Source organism: Coturnix japonica, chromosome 3 (genome assembly GCF_054131305.1).
Source record: "Coturnix japonica strain WE chromosome 3, WE-NBRP24, whole genome shotgun sequence".
NCBI lineage: Eukaryota > Metazoa > Chordata > Aves > Galliformes > Phasianidae > Coturnix > Coturnix japonica.
The window spans coordinates 91,049,066-91,074,906 of record NC_140665.1 but is presented as its reverse complement, the minus strand read 5'-3'; the positions used below and the strand labels follow the sequence as shown (position 1 = coordinate 91,074,906).

General features: G+C 45.3%; 1 protein-coding gene and 1 long non-coding RNA gene across 4 annotated transcripts; both read left to right on the top strand.

Moving 5' to 3' along the window:
- Positions 1-584: 584 nt before the first annotated feature.
- On the top strand, positions 585-22,505 carry YWHAQ (tyrosine 3-monooxygenase/tryptophan 5-monooxygenase activation protein theta). Of its 3 annotated transcripts, none has more exons than XM_015859435.3 (6): positions 585-743; positions 1,650-2,006; positions 18,651-18,774; positions 19,794-19,957; positions 20,268-20,363; positions 21,434-22,505. In XM_015859435.3, the coding sequence occupies exons 2-6, from the start codon at positions 1,713-1,715 to the stop codon at positions 21,491-21,493; spliced, it is 738 nt and encodes a 245-aa protein (XP_015714921.1). In that variant the 5' UTR covers positions 585-743; positions 1,650-1,712; the 3' UTR covers positions 21,494-22,505. The 3 variants fall into 3 exon arrangements, with proteins under 3 accessions (XP_015714921.1, XP_015714920.1, XP_085400073.1); XM_015859434.2 differs by having other exon boundaries at positions 1,622-2,006; XM_085543947.1 differs by lacking the exon at positions 585-743 and adding an exon at positions 853-1,358 and having other exon boundaries at positions 1,622-2,006.
- A 1,886-nt stretch (positions 22,506-24,391) lies between these two features.
- On the top strand, positions 24,392-25,229 carry LOC146761557 (uncharacterized). The gene is made up of 2 exons (XR_014944924.1): positions 24,392-24,523; positions 25,009-25,229. It is a non-coding gene; the product is annotated as an uncharacterized LOC146761557 (long non-coding RNA).
- Positions 25,230-25,841: the final 612 nt, after the last annotated feature.

Below are 25,841 nucleotides of genomic sequence, written 5' to 3'. Positions count from 1 at the left end.
GTGAAGAACTTCCCCCTCACATCCAACCTAAATCTTCCCTCTCTCGGAAATCTCTCGCCCGACCGAGCGGCGGCACAAAGGCAGCATTCCTGACAGGAGACAACGCGCCTGCAGGGCGCCGGGCAGCCCAGCCTGCAGCCCAGCCTCGGCACCACGCACTGTGTCCTCCCACAGCCGCCCTACGGAGGGGGCACCGAGCCCGCCCCGCACGGCCCCATGGCGACACAGCCAGGGAGCTAAAGCACGGGCAGCCCCCACAGCACGGGCAGCCCCCACAGCACGGGCAGCCCCCGCTGGCCGCCCCCGCCCGTTCCCGCGCCGTGTCGGTGCCGATCCGCCGTGGTGGAGCGGGGGTTGGGCGGGGGGGGGGTTGTAGCAGTATCGCCATGGCGACAGTGACGTCATCTCACCCTGGATCTAATTGGAGGAAACCCCGTGGCCCCAGCCGCAGCCCACGGGCCAACCGAGCTCGCGCCCTGCCCGCGCTCGCCCCCGCGGCGGCGCGCTGCCCTCGGATTGGCCGGCGGGGAGCGGAGGGGCGGGGCCTGGCTCGCAGGAGAGGCCGCGATTGGCCGCGTGGGCGCGGGCCGAGCGGCGGGTAGGCTCGGCCGTGCCAACGCCCTTTAGCGCTGGCTCTCGCCCGCTTCGGGAGCGGCTCTTTCTCTCCGCCACATCCCGAGCGAGGCGCAGCCGATCGGGTGCGGCCCGGCCCGGCCTAGCGCAGCGCAGCGCAGCGGACTCAGGTGAGCGCGGCGTGGGCCGCTTCCCGCCGCCCGTGCCGCCGTGCCCCGCCTCGGCGCCGCGTCCTCCATTTTGTGAGCGCGGCGTGGAGCGCTCGGCGGTGCCGGGTTGCGGAACGAGCCGCCGGGCGGCGCCGCCATTTCGTACCCGCCGGGGCTTCGTCCTCCGCGCCCGGCCACGCTCGTCCCGCTCCGCCGCCCCCCGCTTCGCGGTCCCCGGGGACGCGGCCAACGCGGAGCCGCCGGGCCCCGACCCCACCCAGTGGCCGGGAATGGAGGGGCTCCGTGCCGGGGCCGGGGCCGCTCCCGCCGGGGGGATGGTCCCGCCTCGCCCCGCCGCCAGGAGGCGAAGCGGCCCGAGCTGCCCGCCCGGCCCCGCCCGGCCCCGGTGCTGTCTCCAGCCCCGCTGAGCTGCGGCCTCAGCACCGAGCGCGCTGTTTTCCTTTCTTTCTTTTTAAATAGCTTTTTTTCTGTTTCCTCCTTTTTCTTTGCCCTCCCCTGCGGGGTGAAGGCACGTGGGGAAGGCCCTCGGGCCGCCTGGGAGCTGTGTGTCCTGCTGTGCGGCTCCATTGAGCAGCTCTTAAGTGTGTTGGCACAGTGAGGACAAAAGCCGCTGTGGTACGTTGGTACGACTGCCCGGTGCTCGGTCCTCTGGCCGAAGGACTGTGACCCATCCCCGGCTGGGTTTCTGGGCTGTTGCTTCCCCAGGGTGGGCCCCGGTACCAGTGCCTGCTTCTGCCCGAGGGTGGGACGGTGCCAGTGCTGCGCCATGGGATGTACTTGGGAATGGGGAGCTCCCTACAGTCCCAGTAAGGGGGCTGCAAGGACACCATCCACAGCGTTGGCTCCTGGAGTCACGGTTGCTGTCCTTCTCCTGGCAGGCTCTGAGGCTCGTTCTCTTGCTGGCAGAGTGACGTCCTCAGCTTCTCCTGCCTTTGCTACAACACTGCCCTCGCCCTGCCGCCGGCCACCATGGATAAGACCGAGTTGATCCAGAAAGCCAAGCTGGCGGAGCAGGCTGAGCGCTATGACGACATGGCCACCTGCATGAAGGCGGTGACGGAACAGGGGGCCGAGCTGTCCAACGAGGAGCGCAACCTGCTCTCGGTGGCCTACAAGAATGTGGTGGGGGGGCGACGCTCTGCCTGGAGGGTTATCTCCAGCATCGAGCAAAAGACAGACACCAGCGACAAGAAGATGCAGCTTATCAAGGACTATAGGGAGAAGGTGGAGTCTGAGCTCAGGTCCATCTGCACCACGGTGCTGGTGAGTGGGGGCTTTCCTTTTTTCTGTGTTTTATCAAGAGAGAAGCGGGATGCTGCTGTTTTGAGGAGGGTGGGAAATGGGCTGGGCAGTATGTGAGCTATTATGCTGGAGTGGGTAGTTCAGTAACTTTTGCAGCTGCCATATTGGTTACTGTGGGACAGAAAATCATCTGCACTTTGCTGCGGGTGCCGTATATGCAGAGGTAATTGAGGTGTGCTGAGCTGTGCTTGAGGTGCACGTCTGATGGAGTTACCTGTGTGCAGTACTACGCTAGCTGAGCACAGAGATGCAGGGAATTTAGGCTCATGCTTTGGTTTGTAAGCTAATCTTCACAAGGTAAGCTGAAAAGAAAATGAAAGCCCTTTATTTCTGAAGGTTGGTGCTGGTAACCTGTTAAATGCGTTTAAATTAATGGTGTTCATTTAATGTGCTGCTTCATGTGAGGAAAAACACTCTTTAAAGGCCTTAAAGGGGCATTTTTTAGATTTTCTTTCCTAGGTAATAAGGTATGATTTCATAAAGTAAGACATCTTCCTTGAAAGTAGGAAAGAAAAAGGTAGAAATCTGCTTTGTCACACTCAAGTTGATTTAGTGGGGGCTGTTAAAAGTGAATTTGCAGTTATTTTGGACTAATGCACAACTGTGGCTTGGAAACAGGATATTCCATGACAGGTATTGTGCACCTGGGCATGTTTCAAAGCCCAGCAATATATTTCCATGTGAGGAGCAGAATTCCAGATGCCGTTGATGGTGAAGCAGCATTGCAGTGCAGCAGGAGCTCCACAGACCTGTGTCAGCAACATGGGAAGTATGCAACCCTGTTGTGTGTGATCAGGGTCTACTGACTGCAGGAAGCTGTGTGTGTGTAGTGCAGTGCTAATGGTGTGGCATGTCATCTTCAGTGGTTAAGCTGTGTATTTTTGATGTCTAGTATTGCGAGCATGAGAAAGGAAGTGAGTAAGGAAATGAACAGTTTTTGATTTAACCCTGAATCGGGTTAGGAGACCTGAGGTTAAAGATGGCTGGTTTGGAAGTAATGTATTTTGCATCTTGAGAAGTGTTTTGGCTCATGTACAAGGGTGCTTTGGATTGTATTGAAAATACTGTGTGCTTCCTCACATGCTGCCTCCTGGATTCGTTTCTAACTGTGAGTCAGAGGCCTTCTATAAAATCACAGAATCACAGAATGACCCGGGTTGGAAGGGACCTCAAGGATCATGTAGTTCCAACCCCCCTGCCTGGCAGGGCCACCAAACATACACCTTTACTAGATCAGGTTGCCCAGGGCCCCGTCCAACCTGGTCTTGAACACCTCCAAGGACGGGGCATCCACAACCTCCCTGGGCAGCCTGTTCCAGGACCTAACCACTCTCCTAGTGAAGAACTTCCCCCTAACATCCAACCTAAATCTTCCCTCTTTTAATTTAAAACCATTTCCCCTAGTCCTGCTATTGTCAGCCCTTTGGAAGAGTTTACTCCCCTCTTGGGAGTAAGTTCCCTTCAGGTACTGAAAGGCTGCAATGAGGTCACCCCGCAACCTTCTCTTCTCCAGGCTGAACAAACCCAACTCCCTCAGCCTGTCCTCATAGGGGAGGTGCTCCAGCCCCCTGATCATCTTCGTGGCCCTCCTCTGGACCCTTTCCAAAATCTCTGTGTCTTTTTTGTACTGAGGGCTTCAAATGAGTTACCTTTGCTTGAAAATAACTTGGGAGTGCATTAGTTTAATGAATTGAGTCAACTTTGAGAATCCTCATCTTTCAAAGAAACAGTTTCTACAGTTATGTCTGTAGTTAAGTTGCAAAAGCTTCACCTTTTTGTAAATAGTGCAGCTTGTGTAGGGCACTGATTCTTGTTTCCTGTGGAAAGATTAACCCTGAAATTTGGGTGTTGATGCTAATCCTGTTGTGATTCTGCTCAATCTCCTTTGGATTCTCTTTGGAACAAGCTTCCTGAGACCTGAGCGTAGAGCTTATTCTTCAGGCTTCTTAATCTGCCTCTGTCCTTCTCCCAGATCTGGATCCTAAGGGGAGGCTATTAGTAAAATCCCATGCTGTGCCATCCTAACAAGGAGCTTGTGTTTCTCTGGGGTCGTTGAACGCCTCTGGATGGTAAATTGGCAAACCACGTTTAGCAGTGGTTGTGTTGAAATTAGTCTAGTTGTGTCTAATAGTGTACAACAGTGCTAGCACAAACCTCTGACATAGGGGAGGCGAGCTTCTCCTGCCCTATAGCCGTTGTGTTCCCCACGTTCTAGTCAGTTTCCTCTACTAACAGCCAAAGCCTGGTTGGCAGCTTCATCCTTTCCTTCTTGCCTGGAAGGCTGCAGGAAGTGAATTCAGACACCTCCAGATGAGCATGCCTGCCCAGTCCCACCCTGCTGGCCAGGGTGTGTCTCTCTTGCTAGGAGGACAGTTACCTGCTGCAAGCCTTTGTGTTGTTACTCTCTGTTGAACACCATGCACGGTTACACTCTGCTCTGCTGCTTTCCTCCTCCATCTACCTACTGCTGCTCTGCCCCATGAGTCAGCAGCAGAGGTTGAAACTTATAATGTGCAGGCACTACAAAGAATGGGTTTCCTAAAGCTAAGCCACAAAGAGCTTTAGATTCCTTCATCTTTGAATGGTAATTTCTTACATACTAGTACTGTGGTGTCCGCCTGCACATTTGTAGGTCCTTGAATTTGAACTTTGGTGATGCTTTTTCAGTTCTGGGAAGGCAGCTAAACTGAAACAACTGCTGGCAAGTCGTATGGAAAGGTTGCTTGTCATCTGGAGTATTTGGATTTAGCAAGGGTGGATGCACTGGGTGGAGCGGCTGCTGTTAGTCATACCACTAACAGGTTTTTTTTCAAAAGTTTTTTTGATTGCTGGTATGGCCCAGCTTTTCCAAGTGAAATGTATTTGCTCTTGAAGAAATACCTGTGCTGGCGTTACAAAATACCGCTGATTGCTGATGAAATCACCAACACAATTACTCCTTTCCTGTTAGAATGCCTCAAAGCAATTAGGTAAGTCCTTTTGGTAAGGACTTGGACATCGTGAGAGCAGAACATCCAAAATCATGTTGATATATATATATATATATATATAATGTGTATATTTTTGTGCACATCTGTATACGTATAGATGTACATATTAATTTTTATTACTAATTATTTAATCAGTGTACCCCATCAGTAGCTGTGGTAAGGTAGGAGAGATTCCATCGCATGCCAAGCAGTGAAAATGTTGAATGTTCTGCCATCCAAGTAGAATCCCAGAATTGTAGGGGTTGGAAGGGACCTCTAGAGATCATGGAGTCCAACCCCAAGTAGGAGCAGATGTGTCCTGAGCTCTTTTCAACTGGTGATTTGGTGGCTGGTCTTCTAAATGAAGGCGACGCTTTGGTGAAGAAATGATGTGATTTGTCAAACAGTGTGTATGAAATGCTTATTTGAAAGGTGCACCAACAACTTTTATTCTTGTGTCAGTGGCTGAACTCTTTGGTAACTTGAGAGGATCGATGTTGAATTGCTCCTTAGGAATCGTAGTCCCAGTGGGTCTGGAAACCCTTGTCTATATGAAGAAAGAAATAGGTTGGCAACTTCGCCTTCCTCCCCTCTGTACACTATGAGAACAAAGTTTATGTTCCTCACACTCAGAAGGTGTTGATTTCAAGGTAGGGATGCTGGATAATGTAGAAGGGGTGGAAGCAGTAATGATTTTTCATGTGATCAATGAAATAATATAAGAAACTTTGACCATAGGATCTATGATACCAAACAGTGACTGTAAGTGCCTCAGATCTTCCAGGAGGGTAACTTTTAAATGAAACTTGTCTGGATGTGCAGATCAGAGTCTGGGTTTATAAGCTCAGTCCCTTTGCATATCAGTAAGTTGCGTTATGTTCAGGCTCCTTTGGGGGAATTAGTGGGGGAACTTAGTGGGACTTAGTGGAAACTAATGGGAAGCAGGACACCAACCTTTGACTGGAAGCACTTCACTTTCCACCTGCTTCTGGAGCATTTTTTCCCACGTGTATTTGGTAGCACAGTGTGTGGGCTGTGCCTGGGTGCCAGTGTGATTTGTGCCCTCCATGGAGCAATAAAGATCGAGTTTTGAGGATTGCTTGTGTATGGTTTAAAACTTGGTGGAGAGGTAGTGGCTAAAGCTGTAAAGGCCTTGAAATGTCGGCGTGTGGTGGTTACATCCTCTTCATGGCTCTAGCTGAAATGCAGATTGTCCTAATCTGGTTCTTAAGTCACTGTGGAAGACTTGGAGATGTGAGGCTTCTTGCTTGTTTCCAAATGCCTCCATAGGATGTCTTGGAATCTGGAGAACGGACTGAAGGTGATGTTGCTTGTGCCCCTGGTTCTTTGCTGTACCCTGTGGCAGTACCTACAATGAACGAGTCTTGAACAAGAGGGTGTACCTTACTTCAGTTATTAGTGCCTTCAGGTCAAGAGGATGCTTGTAAATGTTTGATCTTCTGTAAGATTGCAGCGTGGCTTAGCACACTGCTTCTGCCAGCTCCCCTTTCCTTCCTTCCTCCTCCCCCTCCACACTGCAACTGTGTTAATGCTTCTGCTTTGTGTAATTAAGAAACAATGAATGCTAAGGATATAAAATCTGTCCTTCTGGTTTTACTCCTGTGGATCTTGTAGAGCTAATCTGAAAAACAACAAAAACCAAACCTACCAAGCACCCACTGAAAACCACACATTAGAAGCCACTGCTTTGCCAACAGCACAAATTGGCCATTTCATTGACAATGGAGTCGGTGGATTCATTCAAAAGCAAATTGATTCTTGATTTCAGCTAAAATACCTGGTGTCTAATGATGAATAAACTTCGAACATAACCCTGCTTTTTACTGCTGTTACCTTTGGCCTACAGAAAAGTGAAATTCTGATTTATTTTTTAATTGTACATAGGGGCATCATAGAGTGGTTTGAGTTGGAAGGCACCCTTAAGATCATGTAATTCCAACACCCTGTTATAGGCAGGGACTCCTCCTTATTGACCAGGGTGCTCAAAGCACCTGGTAAGTTCAGTAAGTATCAGCTTGGTGCTGCTATATGAACAAAAACGGTTCCTTTCCTTCTGCTTTCCCATTCTAAATGATCTCCTGGAGCTTCCGCAGGAATAGCATTGTAGAGGTGCACCTGGCATCTGAGTAAAGGGATGTTACAGTCGTATAATGGGAGTTGGGTAAGATGTAGCTTTAATCTGAAGATCAGATATACTTACCACTGAAGTTACAATGCCCTGGGACTTGTATCAGTTCTCCTGACAGTAGATGGGGCAGTGCCTCAAGTCATGATTTTTTTTGCCATCTTTACATTGAAGCAGATGCTGTTGACTCACCCTCGTGAGTAACTGGCTGAAAAGCAGCTACTTGATGGCACGGAGCCAGGCCTTAGATTGGGAACAGCACATTTGGGCAAATGCCCAGCAGTGGAGTTACCGTTACAGACTGCTTTAAATTGAAGTTCAGATCATGAATTCTATATTTAACTTACTCATAGCTGTATCTGATGTCTTTTTGTTTCTCTTTTTGCCCTTCACTAGAATGTGCTGCTGGAGCACCATGCGTTTTCCTACAAGGAAAAGTAAATCTGTTCCTGAGAACGGGCTGAGAGTTGTAGGAACAATCCTTGGATGGATGGAGGTTCTTGGGGCTGCTTAGATCTGCTGGAGCACAGTAAAAATAGCACAGGGGATTCTGATGGGAGCTGAGGCCTCCCCGCTGTGCAGTCATCACTTGCAGCATAGCACCAACACAACGGGATGCTGAACGTATGAAATGTATGCAGAGTGGTGAAGGATACAAGATAAATGGCAGCAAAGCATTCTGTCTGAGGTCCTGGAAGCTTGTGCCTTTGATTAGTGCTTGCAGCCTTATTTCCCTTTTTAGGAGCTGCTGGTGGGGATTTAGATCACTAATTTGATATACGCAGATATCTAAATCTTGAGGTGAAGCGGAGGATGGGGTTAATTAATGTCTGAATAAGGTAGAAAAGCATTGGCTTGAGGCATGTCTGTGCTTAAGAGCTCAGGAAGTGATGGTTAGCACTTCTGCAGTCATGGCTACTAGTGGCTCCAGTGCTGTCCTTTGAGAAGCAGGGTGTGGAGTAATTGGGAATAGGAAGCCATAGCACTATTGCAGGTGACCCAGCTGTTGAGAGTAAGGCAGCCAAAGCTTCATCCATCTCCAGTGTCAAATCCATATTTTAATTAGGTTAAGCTATAGATTAACTAGCGTGGTTGTAGTCAAGCCTATTAAAGCACCCAAGAATACGTGTACATCAAGAGTTACTAGATTTATTGGAGGTCTTTTATTGGTGTGGTGGCCCTAAGGAAATGCAAGTTAACTTGCAAGTTAACAAAGGCACCAGCGTTGTGGGTTTTTTTACCCTGCTGAGGAGGTGACACATAACAGCTGCTTCCAAATCATGCTCATGCAGGCATTTTTCCTATCCAGCAGGTGAGCAGAGAACAGTGGCAGGTACTTGTACAATAGATGCCTTTTTACAATGAAGAGGAGAAGTCTATATACTGAAGAAATAGAAGGGACATCTTGGAGCTTGAAGGCTCTGAGTGTTTTGTATCTTTATGAAGGTATAAATGCAAACTGAGGTTGGCCAGCACATAGTGAAAGCCATGGATCTGTAGTGGTTTGTGTATGGGAGCAGAAGCCTGGTGCTCTGTTCTCAGTAATGGGGATTTTCAGAGGAGGGCACTGAGGAAAACTGGCAGTGACAGGGGAGGGTGGTAAAGAAATAGAGAGGTTTTCTTCTCTTTAGTTTGCAGGGTGGAGGTTTTTGTTAATGATCTGCGTTCTCTTAGTTCTGTAAATCTCACTTCTTTTACGTCATGCTTTTGATCTTCAAGAACAATGTGTTTGCTGACCCTAGGTGTTACTGTAGTGCTTAAATGCTTTTGTACTTAGCAGTAAACATGAGTCTAATTCATCCAGGGGCTGACTAACTAAGGTAAATAAGACTGTTCTCGCTCACTTGCAGTGCTTAATTTCATACGGTTCTACCTTGTTGGGTGGTGTGATGCTTCCAGGCTCCTCCTCTTTATTTCCCAGGAAGCTGCAGCTGAGTATACAGCTGTCTGCTAAGTTTGAGTCTTGTTCATTCACTCCATGCATCAGAATGGCAGTCCATGTGAACTGGGCTCTTCAGCTGTAGCAGACAATGGAAATAATTCCATGTCCAGTGGCTCAGCACACCCACCAAAACACAGGAGACCTGTAAACCAGGAAGTCCTCAATTACCTCTGTTCTTGCTTGTGTTTTCTTCTTAGTTTGTAAAAGGAATGAAGAGTTGTACCAGTTCCTAACACTGATGGAAGTCTTTGTTTAAGCTTTTAATTCCTATAGATGTAGGAACTACTTTATGCTCTGAAAGCAGGAAGCTGCTTGCTCTGATGCTTAGTGACCTAAATGTTGTACCAGGCTGACATCACCTTATTTTGTGGATAAAACTTCTTCAGGAGGTTTTGATGCTGAATAAATATCGCAGAATTCTTGTAAGGGGGGATTGTTGTAAGCAGGTAAGTAGTAGGTAGGCAGGGGCTTAGCACCACAGTCAGGGCTGGCTTTCTGTGAGAACTTGTTATAGAGAGGTTATCTGGAATGTTGGCATTTAGCTCTCACAACTTAGAGGTTAGACTTCAATAGCTTAAGATTGTCTGGGTGGAGGATAACAAATTACTGGCATACCTTTAAATGGGCTAAATAAAAAACCATCTCGCTGTCTCTCCTTGAAGTTGCCATGGAGTAGAGCAATACAAAAGATTCTTCCAGCAGCTCTGAGCTGTGAGGGAGAGAGGGAAGCGCATGAAATTCTGTTACCTTTCTGGCTGTCAGTGATAACAAGCCTCTGATCTCAGGCTCCCAAACAGAGAGCAGAAGTGAACTGAGTAAAACTGAGAGCTGTTGCACAGGGTTCATTTGACAGTGTGAAAAGTTCCCTTTAAAATGAAGTTGGCTGCACAGGAGCAGCTGCCAGTAAACCCTGTGTAGCCCCTTGCGCTGTGGTTTGAGTGTTGCCGGACTTGTATCTCAGGGCCTTCAGCACTTCTGTAGCTGCAGAGCATGTAAGTGATTTTTAAATGCAAATTTAGGCTTGGACTGTTATTCTGTCATTATGGAAGACTGCAAATGGAACACACAGGAGGAGACTTCTAGCTAGTCAAGGTCCCAAAGGGAGGAATTTACTGTCAGTAATATGTTTGCTAAGGGAAAAATTACACTGGATGTATATTGGGGGTTATCTGGAAATGGAGTTCCCAATGCATCTGCTGAGTTGGATTCCAGATCGCTCAGGGCCAGTCCTAAATACAGACTGCCAGTTCTTAAAACTATGTAGACAGCTGCTCAGAACTGAATGGAAAAGATGAATTAGGTCACCTCTCTGTTCCTGTGCCTGGTATTTGCTTCTATTGTCTGCGGTGCTCTGTCAGGTTGTCTGGCAAGGTCATGCCATTATTGGAAAGGCACACGCGTATTTTGTTCAATATATACACTGTAATATGGATGTCTAAAGAGGTCTGCATGGAAACTATTCAATGCTCTCCCCAAAGGAGGTGATGCTGAGAGCTTGATTCCAGAAGGATGAAGTGCTGACTTGTGCTGAATTAGTTTTGAAAGTAAAGCGATCTTCAGTGCTGCAGCAGGGACTCTCCCTTTCCTGTCAAGAAAACAACTGCTGAATGTTAAAACACACCTAGGCTGCAATGAGTCATACTGTGGACTTTGGAATGACTGATGGAGACTTGAACGAGTCAGGGGTTCTTAACCCATGTACTAGATGGTTAAAGCAGGCAGCTGTGTGTGAATACCAAGCCTGGCTGAAAGCTCTGAGCATACAGTGCTTATCTGTGCTGTCAGCTGGTTTGGAACATGTAATATTCAGACTATTAAAACTTGCAGGTGACAACCGTCTCAAAGGAATGTGTTGGTCTGAACTGTTTCACCAGCTTCTCAGCTTTATTTTTTCTATTGTGATTGGCAGAATGGTTCCCCAGTTCTGTAGGGGACCTTGGTTCTATGTTTGGGGGTATGAGTTAACTTTCTGAAAAGAGTTCTGACACGTACTCTGAGCATATGTGTGTGTGTGTGTGTTTCTGAGGTACCTTGCCTCAAAAATAGATTGACTTTGAAGCCGTTTCTCCGCTTACATGTGGCTGTTTGCCTTGGTGGGGTTTGGGTAGCGAGTGCGTGCCCTCGCAGGCAAGTACAACGTTCAGCTAATTAGAGTTGCTTGTTCTCACCTGTATAATGTGTTCTGGTGGTTAACTTCAAAATCTTTAAAATAAAAATGGAAAATAGAGAATGTTCTGCGTCAGCTGGGGGAGAAGTGCCTGGGAAGGCACTCTGCTTACTCTCCATCATGGAAAAAAACAATGTAGTACCAAATGAAGTTAGTGACAAATATAAAACCCAATGGAGATGAGTCTTTTAGTGGCATAGCATTCATTAACTTAGTGCTATGTGACCTCAACCTGTCCCAAGAGTTGACAAATGAGTGATGTATTTCAAGTTAGGAGTTTATTCTGCAATGCTGAGACCTTCTGGAAATATGCAATAACTTCAGCTTGCTTTGAAAAATAGACCTTGAATAGACCTTCTGATCATAGAACTGCCTGAATTGGAACCTCAAAGTTGATCGTTTTTGGAGCTGACCTGGTTTGTGTTCATCCTTTGGTATTAATATCTATATTATTCATATATAACAGTTTCCTTAACAGCATTGGCATATACACAAATATTTAATATTCATGGAATTCAGTAAGAAAAGCATATACAGTATTGATGCAAGTGCTGAAGGCAGCCATCAACTCAGTACTGAATCTGTTTCTTGAAAGGCATCTTTGCTGTCAAGATTCCCAATAGCCAGATATGTGAGAAGAGAGAACAGTACAGATCAGAAAGTGGTATTATTTCTCTGCTTCTCAAACATAATGCATAGCTGTGTTGTGCAGAAGGTATTTAGCGCATGTAGTGGTTGGATTTGATACCCCAAGGCAGACTCGTCTTCTGAAATACATTGTGGGGAGGGGGCTGATTTCCCTGGCAAGGGGGCAGCAGAAAGCATGCGTGGAATGCAGCTCCTTCATCAATTGTAGGGGCTGGATGCACGCACAAATAATGATGAGGGGCCTGTGTCTTTAGGGAGCTTCTTTGTCTCTGTCAGGTATTCCAAGTGAACACATGGCTGGCATGTTCCTTCAGGGCTTGCATTTCACAAAGCATAATGATAAGGAAGTGATGAGAGAGGGTGAATTAGATGTAACGTTTCTGGCTCAGTCTAGTTGCAATGGTCGGATACTGTGGCTGTGTGCTAACCATTGTTCCTGCTTAAACAGTGAGGGAAGAGTGAAGGGGATGCAGTAAGAATATTGTCTATGGGAGCTTGATGTTAACAGGAGGGAAAGTATTGGCACCCTGCAAAGGTAGATGTGAACTGAGATGTGTAAGCAACACTAATGAGAAGGGGAAATCTGGTCCCAAACAGGAGGGTTGGTGTGCTGCTGGAGGATAACAGGGTGGTGTACAGGAAGCAGCGGGTACCAACCACAAATTGTCACAGTGCAAACCTGTTCTCATGCAGTCATCCTGAAATGAACGGGCTGGTTTGAGAGCAGACTCTTGACTCCTGCTTCTTCCTGCTGCTTGTGGTGTGGAGTGTCACTCAGCAGCAGGGCAAGTCAGCAGCAAAGGACTCGAGTATCAGGTGGCTTTTCAAGGAAGCATCTGAGGTATGTTTCACTTGCTAGAACAGGTTCACTAGTTCTTTAGAAGGTACTAAGAACCGTTGCTGATCTTGATGATGGCGGCTGTATTTTGATACATACACTTCTCTAACATGGTCCATGCCCCCCCAGATAAAAAAGGAATAGGCACGTTTGCTCTACATGAATCAGAATGGCAGTCTGACATATTAGGAACCTTTCTTGGAGTCATACATTTGGGAATGCCTGACTCTGTTTTTCAGTAAAACTTGCCATAACAAATTATGAGGTGGCTGAGATCTCCCTCATTGTTCAGACTGCCCATTTTCATTGTAGTCACTATTAAATTTGTATTTCACATGAGATTCTGTGACTGATTGCTGTGTGGTGGAAAGACAGAAACACCCAAGTGAGAAATGGTTGTAGGACATCTGGAGCTTTCTAGTCTGTTACTGCAAAGCAAATTCTTACTGTGCCTGTCAGCTCTCACTGCCCTACCAGCATTTTCCATCTATTAGAGGGAGGGAGTGATGGATTGCATGACATGATAATGATGATGTCTTGAGATGAATGGCTCACTCAGTGTTCTAAGTACCTCACAGATTTGAAAGATAATCAGGATAGATAAATTAGCTTTGCTCAGTCTGTTTGTATTCTCTTCTGTCCTACATGACTGATAAACATGAAATCTTGTTCCATTTAAGGCATTAAAAAAGAAAGAAAGAAAAACAAGATGCACAAATGTGGAACAAATATGCTCCACTGTCAGCGATGGAGGTACAGATCTCTTATCACAGAATCACAGAATGACCCTTGTTGGAGGGGATCTCAAGGACTATGCATCTCAACTCCCCTGCCACAACAGGTCTGGAGCACAAGCCTTATGAGGAGCATATGAGGGAGCTGGGATTGTTTAGTCTGGAGAAGACTTAGGGGAGACCTCATTGCGCTCTACAACTTCCTGAAGGGAGGTTGTGGTGAGGAGGGGTTTGGCCTCTTCTGCCAGGCAACAAACAGGACCCGAGGAAATGGCTGCAGGTTGTACCAGAAGAGTTTTAGATTGGACATAAGGAAAAACTTTTTCTCTCAGAGAGTGGTCAGGCACTGCAATGGCTGCCCAGGGAGGTGGTGGAGTCGCCGTCCCTGGCAGCGTTCAAGAGTCGTCTGGATGAGGAGCTACAAGATCTGGTTTAGTGGCTTGTGGTATCAATGGTGATGGGGAGGATGGTTGGACTAGATGGTCTTGTAGGTCCTTTCCAACCTTGTGATTCTGAGCTGCAAGAGCACACTGCTGGCTCATGTGAAGTTTTTCATCCATCAGGACTCCCAGGTCCTCTGCAGGGCTTCTCTCGAGAACTGCTCCTTCCAGTCTGTATATGTGTCTGGGATTCCTCTGGCCCAAGTACAAAACCTCATGTGGTGTGCTGATCATTTTGGAGGCCCTAAATCAGAGATGAGCTGTGAGTGGAAGCTGCTATCTGGACAGCTGCACTCCTCCAGCTGAGGAGCACCTAGGCAATAAAGTGGTGTTTGTAACTTGCTCTTTGCCTTCTGAAAGAACTACAGTTCATTCCAAATGTTGACTTTTTTTTTTTTCTGACAGTGTTCTCAGACTTCTGCATGGAATTGTGACATTTCAATCCTGCACCATGCAGGCAACATTTTGAGGATACACTGTGCAACTCTACAGGGCCTCAAGAGAACCAACAGTTCCTCCTGATTTAACGTGTGCAGCCTTAGAGTTCACTCAACTCTGTTGTCTGGGTTATTGATGACAACACTGAAGAGAGTTGGCCCTACAATTGAGCTCTGGGGAACCCTCTTGGGCCAGCAGCCTGGTGTATCCCCGTTTACTACAACACTGAGCCTGACCCATCAGCCCATCCTACTGTGTGTGTCCAGCTGGGTGCTGGGCGTGTTGTCCAGGAGGGTATTGTGAGAGATGGCTTTAGAAGCTCTTATTAAACCCACAACCCCACATTCTCTAGGCAGGTGTATTTGTCACAGAAGGATGTTAAGTTAGTAAGACCTGATTTTTGCCCTCGTGATCCCTTGTTAGTTTTGTCTCATGACTGCATTGTCTTTCAAGTGTCTTTGAATAACTCTCTCCGTAATTTCACTAGACACTGAAGTGAAACTGACAGACCTATAATTACCAGTTGTCTTTTCTGCCTTTCTTGAAAATTGGAATAACATTTGGCAGCTTCCAGCTGACTGGAGCCTCGGCAGTTTCTGCAGGTTGTTGACCAGCCGTGCCCAACGTGCAAGCTGCATTCAGCCCTGCACAGCTCATGGTACTGATGGTCAGTTCAGTACCCTAGGATGGATCTCATCAGGCCCCACAGACTTGTGTGTAGCGGCAAATCCTGTATGAGTTCAATACCAGCTTACCCATCTGGCCGCTGTGGTCTTTCAGCCCGTTATTGCTATTAAAGACAGGAGAAACAGACATTACAAGTCTCTGCTGCTTTAAGTAGCAGATCTATGTTTTCTTGAGTTGTCCTTTTGCTGTCAAAGTGATTAATCTTTTTTTTTTTGAGTGTCTTTGTTATCCTACATAGTATTAACCAGCTTCAGCTCCAGTTGAGCAGTGGTTGCATGAATGTTTTGCATACAGTGGTGAATACTATTTCTGTGTCCTGTGTTTCTGACCTTACTTTTGAAGTCTGTATGCTTCCTTTTTGTCCTAAGCTCTAGGAGGAAAAAGATTACCTTCAGGATCCTCCTAGTCCTTAGCAGGGACTTACTACAGCTTCTTGTTCCCCCTGTTGATTCCTCCATGCATTGGTGTTACCTATCTCAAATATGTTCCAGCTAACTTAGTACATAGTGGAACAGGGTAATAGCTGTCACTGGCACGTTGTCCCTCAACCACTATCCTATGGCTTACCATTAAGAAGCCTGTTACTTATCCCTTTTCCTCCTTGAAACTACTTCTAAGCTCTTTAAGTCAACCCTGCATCTCCCAACAGAAGAAAAATATATGGATGTGATGGGTTGATTGGACCATCTGGACCCTCCAAATGGAGTTGCCTACAACAGCCTGACATTTCTTCTGTGTGGGGTGGTGAGCAGTCACAGGGCAAGAGGCAGCAGGCACGGAATTGAAGTGTGGTCAGCTCTGTCTGAACATGAGGAAGAACTTATTTACTGCATGGACAACTGAACACTATAAGGGGCTCAGAGAGGCTGTGGAGTCATCATCCGTGAGATTCTGAGATGAGTGAGATTCACTTGGTGGCTTGACCTTGGTCAAGCATAGCTGGATCATCATCTACCTCATCATGTCTGTACCAAGTCTTATTTTGGCATTAATAAAAATGAGAATAATCAAGCATATAGTCATGTCAGGTACTTGTTTTAAGATCTTGTACAACACATCCTTAGTTGTCTCATCAGTGCTCCTTAGAACACTTGACATCATTTCTCACCTCTAATCTGTGTACATGTATAAATCGGATCTCTCCTGCTTAAGGCAGTCCCAGCCTTAGGATGTCCTTCAGAGATTGCTAAGTTTTCCTGACCAATTCAAGGAGCCTTTCTAAGCACAGGTGTGTTAAGAGTTAATTAAGAGCTGAAGTTACGGCATTGCTGTCTCTGAGACTTGGAAACTGTTCTGTATTATCATGGTGGGCACAGCCATCCATCTGAGGACAAAAGCATTTGGAAAAATACCTACGCAGAGCTGAAATGTGAAGTTTGTCTTCTTGCAGAAACCTGTAGGGTGGGAATAGCTTACTGTAATGTGAGTGACTCATGCAAAATAACAGTATTAGTGCCATTTTATTACCCAGCTGCCTACTCAGTCTTAATTCTTGTTTTGAAACATATGTAAGGTTTTGCTGTTGCTTCCATAACACCATCAAGGTGTGCTATTTAATACACTTATGCAAGCCCTTCCATACTTCGCTGTGTGGAATAAGGAGGTTTTTTTAACAGTTTATATGCTGTGTTAGGCAGCATGTAGTCTTTTTCTAGCATTACTAGACCTCAGAAGTCTGTTTCTGACTTGGTAAGTGGGAGGATGTCAGGTGCCAGGTAGCACCTTACACTGCTGCTGTGTTCCCAGGGCTTGTAGTAGGGGCACTTCCAGCTCTTTACTGCTCCCTACTGTGGTGGTAGGAGGATCTCTGAAGGGAGCTACCAAACAGACTGTATTGTGATGTTACCTCCATGGTAAGAAGGCTTTTTTACACCCTGCTAGAAGTGCTCTGCTACAAATGGCATTTAGAATCATTACCAACAAACACCTTGGAGGATTTGGGATGAGTAAGCTCTTGTAGGTAGTGATAATGCTATGGCAGTAGGCATTCGAAGAAGAGTGTTTGTGTCTAAAATTCAGTCGAACTTGAACATTACTTTTGTAGCTGTTTGAAGGTTGGCTTTCTGCACTCATTATGACCTGTTAATTTTCCAAGCAACTGATATACAGATTGTTATCACTTCTTAGTGTAAAGCAGTTCTGAGTTCTGTGGGGATCACGCTCGTGTTGGAGCTTACTGGCATCTTTTATAAACTCCAGAGAACATGGCTACTTTGGGGTGAGGAGTTAGGTAAAATCCCTGGAGCCTGGGGACAGGGAAGGCTGAAAATGTTCTCTTCATCAGTTCTCTGAAGCACCTGAAAGCAAAGTGCTGCTATCACTTGCTGGAAATCCAAACCTTCTCCTTCACCCCTACTGTGGAAGGGCTGGAAAAGAAACTTATCTCATCTTGCCTGGAGGTCTGCAAACCTGTCCCTGTTCCTCTGGCAATAGGGAAACATAGAATATCCTCATTAGATGGGGATCAGCTCCCTCGTCTGGACCACCCAGCCACCCTGTGGCTGAGAGCAGTGTCCAAATGCTCCATGAACTCTGGTACTTGGGGCCATGCCCACAGCCCTTAGCAGCCCATTCCATGTGCACCACCCTCTGGTGCAGACCCTGTCCCTAACCCCCAGCTGTCCCACCCAGCACAGCTCCATGGCATTCCCTCGGGCCCTGTCACTGTTAACAGAGAGCAGAGCTCAGTGCTGCCCTGCACTCCCTGTGAGGAGCTGCAGCTGCCGTGAGGCCTCCCCTCAGCTCCTCTGCTCTGGGCTGAGCACACTGAGGGGCCTCAGCCACAACACACATTTATTGCCCTCCAGATCCTTTCCCCACCTTTGTAGCCTTCCTTTGGACACACTTGTGTATCTTTTGTGTACTTCAGCACAGTGCAGGAGGTGAGGCTGCTTAGGGCACTTGCCATTGTTAACCTTCATGTGGTTCAGTGATTGCTCAGTCCTTCAATTTGTCAAGGCCTCAGGGGAAGAAGAGCTGTGTGAGCAAACAAACAGGGATGGTGCTGGCCAGCAGGGTCTGGCTGTCCCAGCTCTTGGTGCTGCTGTGTGATGAGGCTGACTGCCAGCTGGATGGGTGCAGACCTGTAGCTGCCTCTGGTGGGTGGGTTGCAGATCCTTTATCTCAAGTCTGATGAATGCAGTGTATACAGAATGCTGCACAGTTACTCCTCGTGCTTTGCTTTTCTTGCGAAGCAGAATGGATTCTTATAAATAGCTTTGGCAATTATTGCATAATGTTTCGTTTTTCCAGTAAAAGCTCACTTCTTTGAAGTGATGTTTTTAAAATGAGAAGTATGTATTCTGAAACGAAACTCAGTCTGAAGCTCTATGCCAGTAAACCTTTTTTGTTACTTTTGCTGCAGTCTGATCAGATAAATAGCTGAGTTGACCATCTTAACAGAGTATCTAGCTTCGTGCATTTGCACAGTTAGTTCAGTCTATGATGCCCTTTAAACTTCTGCTGTTTTCTTTTTGGCCTTAATTTGTAGCTAACATTTGAGCCTACCTAAAGAAGCTGGAGAGAAGAAGATAAATTTAGCTTAGTTGAAACAGTGTTTATAACCAGCTGATGTCTTATTTCTCTTTTTTTAACAGGAGCTGTTGGACAAATATTTAATAGCTAATGCAACTAATCCGGAGAGCAAGGTATTCTACCTGAAGATGAAGGGAGACTACTTCCGATACCTTGCTGAAGTTGCCTGTGGTGATGACAGAAAACGTGAGTGCCTTTTGGTCCTTTGGTCTTTGTTAGCTAATGAACTTCAGTTGTGAGCCATGAGGGAGAGAACAGTCAGGCTTGGAAAACTTCACAGCCTAGCAGGAACACTTTGTCACTGGGCATCCTAAGAAGGCAGTTAGAACACATGCAGAGGTGGTCCTGAGTACCTCAGTAAGATCTTCTGGGGGAGTATTTTAACTCTGTTCAGGGGATGTACTGAAGTAAATAACAGAACTGTCTTGCAGGGTACCCAGGTGCTGTTGTGATGTTGAGGTATGGCATAAGTTAAGGATGCCTTTCTGTGTAAGAAACAGATGTTAGTTGTGGAGAGATGCTGTAGTCAAGAAGATGTAGTAAAGATGAGACATGAAAGGCCTTGAAAGGATTGAAGCTGGAAGATGAAAACACAGAAAACAGAATAAAAATCTGTGCATTAATTAGTTGCTTTCTGAAAATTTTAGCCCTTCATGTTATTCAAACAACACCAGCAGGTCCGAGTCTTGACTTCCTAATTCTCTCTACCCAGATTTTGAAGGGCAGATGCTTCATTTTTCAGACCTATGCAGCACATGCCTTGTAGACTTCCTTGAGAAGAGATAAATCTGTACAAAGTTGCCTTCTTAGTGCTACACACCCAACTCAAACACGACTATGTTCATCCTGTGCAAAGAGAGCTCTGTAGAAAAAGTAATGAATTATATTTTAATACCCAAGGATCATATTGTGCCAGAGGCCATACCTTTATATGTCAAGCTGAGATACTGTAATCATTTTCAGTGTCTGTTTACTAACCTTGTAGGTTTATTTGTCTTTGTTGTTCCTTCATCTGCCCCCTGTGCTTTGTCAGTGTGGTAACTCCACCTAAAATGGGTTTTAAATGATTGCTATGATTTAACAGTCTAGTGTTTCACTTAGAGGAGGCCTAAGTGAAGGACTGTCCGGTCTCCTGTGAAGGATTGTATCTTCAATGAATAAAGTGACCCTAACTAATACTGAAATATTTCATATTCCTTTAACAGAGACAATAGAAAACTCACAGGGAGCTTATCAGGAGGCATTTGATATCAGCAAGAAGGAGATGCAGCCAACACATCCGATTCGCTTGGGTCTAGCTCTTAACTTCTCTGTATTTTATTATGAGATCCTCAACAATCCTGAGCTTGCCTGCACACTGGCCAAGACAGTAAGTTGTTTTTCAGTTCTCTGTGCTTGCTGGGACAGTAGAAGAGTCTTCTCATGCAGGAAATGATCCTATTTGATATATCAAGTTTGTAAGTTCATGTTGTCAATGGAGTTAAAGGAGTGTATTTAAATCCTAGGCAGCACAGCAAGTTTTTACTGCCTTTGTGCATGTTTCTTGTAGACCAAATCAGCTCACTTATCTCTAATGTTACTTTTTTGGATTTAAAGAAAAATAAAGCTGCCTATACTGATAAATTTAGCTTGTTTTTTAGTGACTGGTCAATAGACTAAAGATGGCTTAATTGTTGCAGGCGTTTGATGAGGCCATTGCAGAACTTGATACACTGAATGAAGACTCATACAAAGACAGTACCCTCATCATGCAGTTACTTAGAGACAACCTAACAGTAAGTTGACTTCTTCTGTGCTGTCTGTTGTGTAATCTAAGTGCTTAGACCAAATTTGTCATGAAATAGAAACATTACTTAGCACAAAACTTAGTGGTTAATTTAGGCTATTTATTAAATTTTCCAGCTCACGCTGCATTAAAAGTGAATTATGATGTCATCATCTCCATGTTGTTTAATGTAGAATGACAGCTTGGCTTGTTTGTATTCTTCATTTCTGGATGGCCTCTGAAAGGAACTGAGGAAGATGCATTCAGCTATTTTAACATATAAAATAGGACGAGGAGTACAAAAATAGTAGTCCATGATGTGTCAAGAGATTCTTTCTAAAACTCTGTGATCGTTACCTCAGAAACAAGATGTCATTCATGTTGTTATATCCAGTGTAGCTGGTTTTAATTCATTTTCCCGGTTGTTTTTTTTCATTAAAACAAAAGGTCTGGAATTACAGTATACTAATGAGGAGTTGATTTTTGAGTGTATGTTGTAACTATGAGCTGTAAGAAAAGTGCCTAATGGAACTTTTAGGCTCTTAAAATGGGTAACTATGGTAATTTTTATAGAGAATATCCTCTCTGTGGGTAGTCACTGAGCTTAAAATTGCAGCGAGATTTATAGATTTACTATAATTCTTCGGTAGAAATGGCTTTATTGACACTGTAGAATGCTTTGTCTCAATAACCAAAATGGTGATCTTCACTTTAGGATCTAGCCCTGCTTTTTAAATTAATGTTTTTTTCTGAAGCTGTTGTTAAGACTTGAGTGATACCAGGTTAATGATGCAGACTGTTACTAAGCACAGAAATCTGGATTTCACAGTCTGCTCTGTCTGTAGTAGCTGAGGAGCACAACTGGTTGTGCCTGCTGCATGGGGAAATGCTTCCAATTACCCCTCTGCAAACAAGTATGATTCTATGATTCAAGTACTGGAAGCCAGGGTTGTACAGCTCCAATGCACCAATCCTTTGCATAGATCCTGGAATGTAATTGCTTATTTCTGTATAATAGTTGTCTCCTTTTGGAAATAAAACTGCTTCTGAAAGGTGACCCCATTTTTCTTTTCTTTCTAGTTATGGACATCAGACAGTGCAGGAGAAGAATGTGATGCTGCAGAAGGTGCAGAAAATTAAACTGCACACGGGGTGTCATTCTCCCTTTCCTTCTCAAGAAACCTTTTTACACGTCTCCATTCCTTATAGCTCCACTTGGATTTCCTATAGCAAAGAAAACCCATCCATGTGTATGGAAATCAATTTATAGTCTTTTCACACTGCAGCTTTGGGAAAACTCCATTCCTTGATTTGTGTTTGTCCTGGCCTTCCTGGTGTGCGGTTACTGCTGTAGAAAAGTATTAATAGCTTCATTTCATATAAACATAAGTAACTTCCAAACACTTATGTAGCGGACTAAAGTGTACCTGGTATTTAAAAACAAATCTGAACCAGTTCCTGCCAGTCGACTGTGTTTTATATTACAGTAAGGTATGAAAATGTAGTTAATTGCAACTAAAGAGTGTTCCACATAGCTTTTAATTCTCCACATTCCCTCCTTATTCCGCAGGTTTTCCTTTCCATAATTGACTTTCACGTGCTACTGTGTATTTTTCAGTAGAGCTACGGAAGTATTGGGCCAGATCAAGTTGAGCATTTGTAGCTTGAAAATTTACCAATTGAATTGCTTCCTGTATAATGTAAGACAGGAGCTTGTGTGTTTGAAAACAGGGGCTACTCTTAATCTTCAGTTGCTGCTGTTTAAGTTTATATCCCTCCCCAATAAAAGTTCACTTACACTCCTGCCTTTGTAGTTCTGGTATTCACTTTACTATGTATTAGAAGCAGCATGTTACTGCCGGAGTACAGGCAGTGCTTTTTGGCAGACTAAAGTGCATGTCATTTCTTAATACACTGGAATGGGAAAACCAATTGAAGTTCACATGTCCAAGTATAAAATTTAGTACTTTTCCATGCAGGTTTGTGCACATGTGAGAAGGTGTCAAGTTTGTCCAGTGATTGTTATTTAGAGAGTTCGGACCACTATTGTGTGTTGCTAATCATTGATTGTAGTCCCAAAAAAGCCTTGTGAAAATGTTATGCCCTCTGTAACAGCAAAGTAACATGAAATAAAATTACATTTTATAAACCACTTACTGTTGGCTTCTAACAACTCCATGCAATTGCTCAAGGGCTGAACTCGAGTATCTTGTGCTAGAAGTGCCGTTCTCTAATCTAGCACATGCTCGAAAAAAGGCTGCTCTTAAACTCGTGTCATATTTGAGCCATGTGCATTTGATGAAAATATCCTGGATAATCTTTCATAGTGAACCTGACATGTGGACTTCTCAAGAACTAAATCTACTTGAGCTAATGGCTTCACCTTATTAATGACTTCAAGGAAAAAAAGAGCAATACCCAAGTAGCCAATTGTTGGATGTTTCTCCCTGGCTTGCAAATCCTCTCTTCTAAATTAATGCCTTTTTTGTAATCTCTAGAAATTCTCTCCTTTGTCTTCCTGCTCTGCCCTCCCCCCCCCCCCTTAACTCATGGTTGTCGTTACTATTTTATGGTATTCCAGATGCAGTTGTAGGAGTGCTGAGGAATTCTTCTAGAGCATTAGTTTGTGTGCTGCCACGCCATAACCTGCTTTCTTTTGTTCTTAGTCTGCTTCTAGTATTGCAGTTTCCCCAGTTTTTGGAGCTTTTGTAATAACACGCTGCTCTGTGGGTTTCTGTGTATGTTGGTTTTTTTTTTTGCCTAGATCATGTCAGAGTTTTTTCCTAAATCTCTACCTCTTAGTTCCCCATTGGTGGGTTTTTGAACATATTTAACTCCTTTTAGTGTCCTGGCTAGACAGGATGTGACATGATGGAAATGCCATACTGCCAGTCCGTGTAGGTTTCTGATGGTACATCTTCCACCTGTTCTGTTCATTCTTATGAGCGTGCACAATGAGTATTCTTACAATAAAACTGTTCAGATGATATATATGCTTCAACTGACATGCATTGCTTTAAGAAAATTAATGTATCGATTCCATTTTTCTTCATTCAGTCACTTTGAATTGCTGTCAAAGTACTGTGTGGCAGGACTCTACATAAACTCATATGCTTCTTAATTGGTGTTTTGGTTTCATAATTTCTTCCCCCACGCATTCCCTATCGATCCTTTGTTTCATAAAGGTTTTAGCTGCTCTCATTCTCCTGTAAACATATTTCAGTATATATGCACTAGCAGGCAGCAGCAGCGCCTCAATTCAGAGTTTGCTTTCGTTGCTCTTCTGTACTACTGCCTCAGCATGCACTGCATTGTCAGCTGGTGCTTTGCTTTTTATTCCTTCCCTTTGCAGTGTGCAAAGTGAGTTGTCAGTGTTTGTTACAGCAGCGCTGTTTGGGCCTTGTTATCTGGATTACAGCTTAATTTGTTAGACGTTTCTCTCTCTAATGCCCATCAAGATGGGAAGCTTCCAGCTGCTGCTTGTCTGCTGCGTCTGCATTCTGTGCAAAGGATGCATCTTGAAACAGCAGCACCAGCTCTTGCATTTAATAATAGTGAGTGCAATACCTTCTCATACTGTTGAGAAGGCAACAAAAAGTGTAGGGAAATAAGATGGTGATTTAAAAAAGAAATAGATACTAGACTGTAATTTCCTAAATGCCTTTGGAAAGTCCCCCGTCCCCCAGGTAGATTCCATTATTAGCAGAGCACCCAGGCTAATGATGTATATTCATGAGGTGTTATGGTTCCCAACTGCAGGAGATAATATGCTGCCCCACCTCGCCTAAGAGGACAGCACACGGGGCAGGCTCACAGAACAGATCCTGAGACCTGTGTCCTCTTTGCAAGAGTAAGAGCTTTGAACACATACAACTGACAATATGATCCAAGACTCTCTATTATAAAGAATTACCTTGTTGAAGGTGGGATTTTTACTTGCTGTAAACATTTGTATACTGTAAATCCTCACAGGGCGGAGTTTGTCTTAATCTCTTTCAGAGGATTTCCCGGCAGTGCAGCACTCACCTCAGCTCCCTTAGTATTTTCAGGCTCCTGTGGACAAGGCTGGGCTCTGGAGTTCCTGACTGCTGTGCCGGATGGGCCGTGGTGGTGGAGATGGTGCCTCACTGTGAAGCACACAGCACACGCTGCTCTGCTGTGTTGATTCAGGTAACCAGAGTTTGGGTGAGCATACAGAATATGTTAATGTGGTTTTCAAGTGTGGGCCGTGCAGCTGAAGTAATAACCTAACTATGTCTGAGGATCGTCTGATGCCACCTAAAGTTAAATCCCATCTGCACAGAATTCCTTATTGAGCCACGAGTCAGCCAGGAAATCATCATATATAGAAAGCATGCAAACTTGAAGTTCCTATCCTACATTACTGGAAGGCTGCAACCTTGAAATCCCTATTCTACAAATGAAGTCCTAGACTTATGTAATAAGATCCCCTGCCCTCTTTTGTATGAGTGTAGCTGGGTGACGTGAGTGCTGGGAGCTTCAGCACCACAGCTTGTCCAGCATTGCGATGAATAGAATGCCAGCGTGGGAAGGGTGAAATGCCACTACCAGATCTGGGTTACTGCCATGATATCTTTCCACTGTACCGTGGTGCCTGTATGTTCACAGAGCTATGTCTGGTCATTTTGTGCCAGAACCCTGAAATGGAGAACACGACCTGAGTTCATTTCTGATGGCAGCGTGTGGCCTCACAGTACGTGACCGAGTGCTTTGAAATTTCTGCATGGGAAAGCTTGTTGGAAGCAGGCACGTCTCCAGCATGGTGTGTGATCTGACAGCAGTGTCACAGTCACCTGCGCTACACATTCTGTAAATGCCATTAGAAGTGCCTCATAAACTCTTCTATTACAAATGATATTCTCAGTCTCACTGCTCAGTTAAAGCCTCGTTCTTTCTGTTGTGGCCATCATAAATGTAACATCCCTCTACATCTGCGGACAAGATCGTGCTGGTTTCAATGGTGTCAGTTGCTGACAATCACTTAATTCACCTTGAAGATTAGAATTAATCAGTTTAGATACGCAACCTGTGGGCCTCAGGTTAAACGTGAGGCCTTGCTCTTCCTACTTCACTATTCCAAGGGCCTGGAGTGATGGTTGGGTTTGTGGTGTAGTCAGGGACAGGTGCTGCTCTTGGAGGCACTTCCAGTTCTCATCTCTTGCACCTTGAAGGTACCTGTAGGAGAGGATGGGCTCTGCACCCAGGCACATGGTGTGTAGGACCCTGGAGGGGAGAGGTACTGCTAAAGGATCGGCAGTGGAAGTACAAGGGCTGCTCCGAGAAGAAAGCACCAAGTGTGCCAACATGACAGCCAAAGACTTCTGCTTCAAAGCAGGGCAGTATTTGCCATGGTTTATCTACTTAAAATAAAGTGGAAGGAGAGCCCCTGGATCTTCACTTCCCACTCAGTCCCACCACAGGCACCACACAGCATGTTTAGGTTTAGATTCTCTTCTTCCTCTGCTAT

Bases quoted from the DNA above. Each gene is read 5' to 3' on its own strand.
- YWHAQ (XM_015859435.3), top strand. From the start codon at position 1,713: ATGGATAAGACCGAGTTGATCCAGAAAGCCAAGCTGGCGGAGCAGGCT. The intron at 18,775-19,793 runs GTGAGTGCCTTT...TTCCTTTAACAG, and splicing joins CTGTGGTGATGACAGAAAAC to AGACAATAGAAAACTCACAG. The intron at 20,364-21,433 runs GTAAGTTGACTT...TTTTCTTTCTAG, and splicing joins TACTTAGAGACAACCTAACA to TTATGGACATCAGACAGTGC.